Source organism: Haliaeetus albicilla, chromosome 2, assembly GCF_947461875.1.
Source record: "Haliaeetus albicilla chromosome 2, bHalAlb1.1, whole genome shotgun sequence".
In the NCBI taxonomy this organism is placed as follows: Eukaryota; Metazoa; Chordata; class Aves; order Accipitriformes; family Accipitridae; genus Haliaeetus; species Haliaeetus albicilla.
Genome location: NC_091484.1, coordinates 2,537,800 through 2,544,298, shown reverse-complemented (window position 1 = coordinate 2,544,298; position 6,499 = coordinate 2,537,800). Strand labels below are relative to the sequence as shown.

Below are 6,499 nucleotides of genomic sequence, written 5' to 3'. Positions count from 1 at the left end.
CCATCCCCTCCAAGGCGCACCAGTGAGGGACCCGCTTACCAGCAGCACCCATTCCCTGCCCCCCCCAGCTGTAGCCCCACTGGGACCAGGGAGAGTGGCCAAGACCCCAGTGGGGATGGGGCCAGGGGATGCTGGTGTGGCCGTGGTCCAGGCGGGAGCCGTGGCCATGGTCCAGGCAGCCGTGTGGCCCAGGCCACGGGGACACACGGCCGTGGGCAGCCGTCCGGCTCCGCTCAGCGCACACAGCCCACTGCTGCCATCTCGTGTCCTCGACAGACGTCCCCACCACCACACAGCCAGGGCTGGCCCCACTCACGGCTGTGACAGTGTCCACCCGGGTGGAGAGGGGCTGGGGAAACTGAGGCAGGGGCACAACACGAGCTCTCCCTCCCCAGCCGCCGCTCCGGCTCTGCCCACAGCTCAGGGAGGGGGAACGGTTTCCCAGAAAAGCAGCTTCTGCAGCAGAGCCCTGTCCTCCACTGCCTGTGCACCAGTATAAGCGTGCAGGATGGGGCCCCGTGGGCCAGGGATGCAGGCACGGCGGGCAGAGGCCGGATGCCACGGTGCCCACCGCCGCTGCGCGCTCCTTCCCGGGTTTGCACGGCCCCTGCACCACACCAGCCCCATGCACAGCACAAGAGCCCCTGGGTCACCAGATAAAGCACCCCAAGGGCTTCCAGGGAAGGAGAGGTTTTATTTCTGGCTTCCCAGAGACTTTTTACCACCCAACAGGGGAGCGGGGACCCCGGCCAGGGCACTGGCAGAGCACGGTGATGAGGGAGGATGCTCCTCACCTCACCAAAGCCCGCATCCCTCTGGACTCGGCTCACCACGGGGTGCCGGGGCACCCACAGTGCCAAGAAGCCGGGTCCTTCCGTGGTGCCTCCATCCCAGAGACCGTGCCTTGGCCTCGAGCCCCCTCAGCTGCCTGGGGTTTTGCTTTTTATCCACGAGCACCAGTGCTCCCCCGCCTTCCCTGGGTGCCCAGTGATGCACCCTGGCTTCCCCGTCCGCTGTGGGTGCCCAGGCGCTTTGCATGTCCCAGCAGTGTAACAGGGACACTTGTCCCACTCCACAGCCCGGCCACCCTCAGAGCCTTGCGGATGCGCAGTGGTCCTGCTTCCAGCAAAGCCCTCCAAGCCATGGCCCCACGTGTCCTCTTTTTTGCCCCGAAAAGCAACCGTTGTCCCCAAGAAAGCAGCAGGTGATGCAGGGCCAGGAGCATCACAGAAATCCAACGCCTCGCCTCCTTTTTTTTGGCACTTCCCCTTCTTCTCCCCCACGTTTCTGATGTTCCAGCTTCCTGCCGCAGCCATCCCACGGCAAACCAACCTGCCAGCCCCCACCACGTGCGATGGGGCCGGTCCCTGGCTACCGCTTGAGATAGGAGGACAAATTCAGCTTTGGCACCTGCCGGTAGCAACTCCGCTGCCTTCAGGATTGAATTTGCCCCAGATTTCCAAACAAGAAGCCGGCAGCCACGGTGCCGGAGCAGCGCGTCCCTCCGGCACGTGGCGAGGGTGTCCCTATGAGTCCCGGGGGGCACGGTGGGATGCGTGCAGGGCGTAGAGCTTCTCCCAGCAGGTCACCAGCCTCTCTGCTTTCCTCCCAATCTCCCGCAGCTGCTTTCTCCGGCGACCGGGTCCCCCGCGCCGGGGCTGTGCCGGGATGCGCGGCAGGCTCTGCAGTCGGCGTGCCGAGGGAGCAGAAATACCCCACCACCACCACGCAGGCGTTAGTCGCGGGGACAAAAGCCACCGCTCCAGCACCGAGGATGCGCCTGGGACATCACACCCCACGTATACACGGGGTTTGCACGGGCAAAGCTGCAGGCTGGGGTGGCCGAGCCACCCATGGCCGCGGCGGGGATGTGCTTTCAGGTCCCCAGGGTTCCCCAAAGCTGGCCGTCCCTCCCCGAGCTGGCAGCATGCACCCCACAGCTCATCCACGGACAGGGCAGACAGTCAGGTCGGCTCTGCACGTGACTTTCCAGACCAACAGCATCTCCAGCACACACCAGCAAGCCCCAGGCAGGGTTAGCCCCAGCTGATTTCCCCAGCGATGGTGAGGAGGACAACCCCAGCACCGCGCCAGAGCTGGGCAGGGTCGGGGAGCTGGCGCTTCGCTGCCCTGGGGTTTCCCCGCTAGTTAATGAGTTGCTGGCGGCTGCTGTAGGGGATCCTCCTGGCCGGGGTTTCCCCGGCAGAGCCCTGGGGATGCCGGGGGAGCCCAGAGCAGCCCTTTGGGGAGAAATCCCAGTTCTTGCCTACTAGCACCTGGGAGTGAGAGCAGGACTGGGCAAGCCTACCCACCGGGTGAGCATCCCACCGGGATGGGGTCTGTGTTCCCATCAACCATAGCATCGTGGCACAGGTGGGCAAACCCACTTGGGAACTGGTGGTAAAAAACCCCCAGCTTGTCCCATGCTGCCACAGCCAGACTTCCCTCCCCGGCTGGTTTAAAGCTCACCAGGCTGTGCCGTCAGCATCCCCCAGTCACAAACCCAGCACAGACCTTCACCCCCCAGGATGCTGCAGGCAGGGCAGCCCACGTGCAGGGGAACTGGGAGCCACTGGGGTGACTGGGAAAGGGCAGGTCTCCCACCTTGCTGATTTTCCTGCAGTTCTCCCTGAGCACGAAGTCGGTGTTTCTGGCCACCTTCCACACTACCAGCTCCTCGGGGCCGTGCAGGGTGCCGGCCGCCACCTCCCGCAGGGACATGCTGATGTTGTAGATGGAGAGCAGGATCTTCTGGTCCTGGAGAGGAGAAAAGCATACGGCCCTGGGGCAGGGAGAGGGGCTCAGCCCACACAACATCCCAGTCCCGGGTCCCTTGGTGCTCACCTTATCCGAACGACAAGCCGGCCCAGCCCTTGGGCTCCTCTCCGCCGACCTGCTCAGGTTTTTCTGGAGAAATAAAGCAAGGGGAAGATCAGGCACTCTAAAGCATCCACACATCCCAAGTGGGGCAGGAACACCCCATTTAAACACAGCGCTCTCCCCACAAACACCAGCAAAGCAGCCAACCCCATACTAAGCTTTTCAGGCTCATCCCTCCCTACCCACATTCTGCAGCGGGGCCGCATCCAGCTCAGCAGCATCCCCCAGAGTGGGGATCCAGGGCCCCAGGCAGATCCCGCCACCTGCTCACCAGGTTCTGGATCTCGTGGAAGATGACGGCACGGTACTGCCGGAGGATTTTGGTGATGCTGCACCTCTTGCCTCTGCTCAGCACGGCGACGAGCAGAAGGAGCAGAACAGCGCAGGAGAGTGCCCGGGGGAGAATCTGTGCAGTGAAGGGCTCTGTGTCAGCCAGGGGGGGCAAGCCGGGGATGCTTGGGGATGCTCCGGGCTCTGCCTTCACAGCCCCTGGCCACAAGCCTCCATCAGACTTGTCCCCGGCTTGGTCTGTCCCCAAGCTCTCTGCCCCAACAGAGTCCCCAGTATCTCCCCAGCTTGTGGCATTTCAAGGCCAGACCCTCAACCAGCAAAAATCAAGAAGAGCAGAAAGGGATGTGCTCTGCTCTTTGGAGAGGAGCTGGAGGCAGGGAGGTGCCTGGTTCCCCACCAGCAAACCTCCACGCCTTGACACAAACAGCTTCAGGCACCCTCGGAAGGATGCTCTCCGCACCTCTGCAAACCCCCGCAAGCAAGGATGCAGTTTTGCAGCATTTTCCCAGCTCCCACGCAGCCCCAGCTCATCCCAGGCTCGGGTGCCCTCACACAAGAGCCAGATAGAAGCAGCACAAGCGCCTGCTCTCACCAGCGCGTCCCGGCTGCCTCCGAATTTCCCAGCTCCCAGCCTTCCTGGCAGCCCCGAGCCGGCCCCGGCAGAGCGGGGAAACCCAAGCGCTGACATCTGAGCTGGCGGGGGAGCACAAGGAGGGGATGGCCGGACCCTCCGAGGGATGAGTCCCCGGGGCTTTGAAAAAAAGCCAACGCAACCTCAGGTGACCGGGACTGGGGATATTTGAGCGGTCCCGCAGCAGCAGGGCGAGGATGGGAAGCCTGATACATGCACGGCATCTGCCAGGAAAGGAGCCTGACAGCTTTCCACATCTCCGCATCGCTGAGCGAAGGCACGGTGCTGGGGCCCCATCCTGGCACCGGGGCATTTCTATCATCCCCTGTTTGCAGGAAAAGCCCCCCCCCAAATCCCCCCCAGCACACACACATGCCCCCCCCCCAGCTCTGGGTGTCAGGTCTGGGCAGGCAGAAAGCAGCTCAGCTCCTTCCAAAGATGCAACCCCTGTGCTGCGGCTGTAGTATGAGCAAGGAGGAAGGGGCAGGCAGCTCTGCCTGCTGCCAGCATCTGCCTGCCCCGAGCCCCAGCTCGCATCTCAGCAGGTTCACTGCTGTCCCAGCCACGTCTGGCTCTTGGGCTTGGCCTTTTGCTCAGAGAAGCCAGAAGGAAGAAGTTCCCTCGCTGAAGCCCAACACCAGGCAGACGATATTCATCCTGCCCTTCAGTGGGAACCTGGAGGGTTTGTTCGTAAAACCTGCATCCGCTCCGTGCTCCCCGCTCGATGACGGGCTGGTCCCGGCTCCAAAAGTACGAGGAAACCTTTCCCCACCCTCCCACAGCTTAGCAGAAGCGATGGGGGCTTAATACGAGGCGAAACCCAAGATGCCACAAGTCTGGGAACCCACGGACACAGGCGTCACCTTGGAGCCGAAGCGTGTGCGAGGAGATGAGCAAAACCACACGCAACCAGTACAAATCCCACTGGGCTCTTCAGCTTCCTTAATCGCTGCATGCCTTCCAGTTGAGCCATGCTGGGCTCCATCCCGGGGCCGGGAAGGGCAGGGAAGAGCCTCCCCGTGCTGCTAGCTTTGTTCTCTGCAAACCCACAGAGAGATCTTGCCCCAGAGGTGATTCAGCAGAGAACCGAGGGTATAATCCTCAGGGACACCAAAGGAGAGGGCTGCTTCCATGAGGACACCCTGTCCAAAGTCTAAGGGTTGCTCTCAGGAAGCCTCCTCCGCCAGGAAGACAAGGCCATGCAATTTTACCATTAAACTGGGAATGACTTCCCTGAAGTGGCTTATTAAACAACTGGGACCAAATTCCAGGAGAAAGCACACCATTTACAGCATTTCCAGGCAGCTGAGCCTGGCACTGACCTCTCAGTCCTTAGCACAGGAGGAAACACAGCCTGCAGTTAAAAAAGCTCAGCGAGCAGCCAGGACAGGAGCTCAGAGGGTGCAGTAGGTGCTTCCCACCACCCCCCCAGAGAGTGGGGAAGCAGCGGTGACAAGAGAGGGATGCGGGGGAGAGATGAAACTGGCAAAACCCAGTCCCGGCTATTGCTTCGCACCCTTCAGGATGGTAAAAGCTAAGTTCAGGGGCTGATTTAGGGTTATTCCGTCTCCCCTAGCTCCCATCCCCGCAGCAGCAAGCTGCAGGCAGGCAGGGCAGCTCTGGGGTTAGGCACATCCTAGGGGAGGGCCGCAGGGAAGGAGCAGCCAGGAGAGCGTGGGTGCAGGACGGTCACAGCCTGCTGCGCCTGGCAGGGGAAGCTAATCTCTTCCTCGGCTCTAATCCTCCAGCAAATATGAGGAGATAAGGGAAATCACCATTATTGATAGAGCAGCTCCTGGTGGCATTCGTGCTAGCCCCAGCCACCCAGGCAGCGAGGGGCAATGCCGGCCGCCTGCCCTGGAGCCCCACTGGGGTCCCCAGGTCCTTTCAGCCAGAGTGACCCTGTCCCCAGCACCCTCCTACCCAAAGGGACCCTGCTACCACCCGGACCCCCAGCACTTGCCGTAGCCCTGGGCAGGGTCGGAGGCTCCGTTCTCCCCCTTGGGACCAGCCAGGTCCAAGCCTCATCCCAGCCAGGTCCAAGCCCCATCCCGGCCACAGCAACCTGGTCCCTCTGGACCAACCCTCCCAGCCGGACCAGAGCCCCTTCCCCACAGACTCCCAGTTCCATCCCACCGCGACCCTCCCAGCCAGATCCAAGCCCCATCCTGACCCAGCCCAGCCCCATTCCCACTAGTCCAGGCCCCTTCCTTGCCGGACCAGCCCCATCCCGACCAGTCCGAGTCCCTTTCCCGGCTGGAACAGCCCCTTCCCAGCCAGACCGTCCCCTCTCCTCGTCGATCCAAACCCCCCCATCCCAGGAGAACCAGCCACGTCCCGAGGGTGTCCCGGCTGCTGCAAATCCCACCCGGACCGAGCTGCCCCCCCCCATCCCGGCCGTAGGGGGGGGGCTCCGCTCCAGCACGGCGGGATCCCGGGGATTGGGGAAGGGGCAGCGATCCCCGACGGACTCACCATGGAGCCCCGCGGGAGCTGGGGGACCGCCGGTCGCGGACCCTGCGGTGGCTCCCGGGGAGCCGAACCCCGGTTCGGTCCGGTCCGGTCCCTGCGCCGCGTCCCGCTCCGCCGGGGCTCGTGGTTTGAACTTGGCTCCACGGTGGGAGGGGACGGGAACGGGGAAGAAGAAGGGGGGGGGAAACGGGACCCGGCGGTTACACCCGCCCCGGCGCCCCCGGG

At 63.3% G+C, this 6,499-nt stretch overlaps 1 protein-coding gene across 1 annotated transcript; it reads right to left on the bottom strand.

The window, feature by feature from the left end:
• Positions 1-511: 511 nt before the first annotated feature.
• On the bottom strand, positions 512-6,409 carry C2H20orf204 (chromosome 2 C20orf204 homolog). Its single transcript, XM_069798812.1, has 5 exons — positions 6,278-6,409; positions 3,152-3,286; positions 2,845-2,907; positions 2,605-2,757; positions 512-1,682 (listed from the first exon to the last, which is right to left on the bottom strand). The coding sequence occupies exons 1-5, from the start codon at positions 6,278-6,280 to the stop codon at positions 1,527-1,529; spliced, it is 510 nt and encodes a 169-aa protein (XP_069654913.1). The 5' UTR covers positions 6,281-6,409; the 3' UTR covers positions 512-1,526.
• Positions 6,410-6,499: the final 90 nt, after the last annotated feature.

What these genes read in the sequence shown, in the direction of transcription:
- C2H20orf204 (XM_069798812.1), bottom strand. An exon ending in TCCACGAGATCCAGAACCTG is followed by an intron (nt 2,908 to 3,151) that starts GTGAGCAGGTGG and finishes TTATTTCTCCAG; the next exon opens with AAAAACCTGAGCAGGTCGGC. An exon ending in CGGCTTGTCGTTCGGATAAG is followed by an intron (nt 2,758 to 2,844) that starts GTGAGCACCAAG and finishes TCTCCTCTCCAG; the next exon opens with GACCAGAAGATCCTGCTCTC.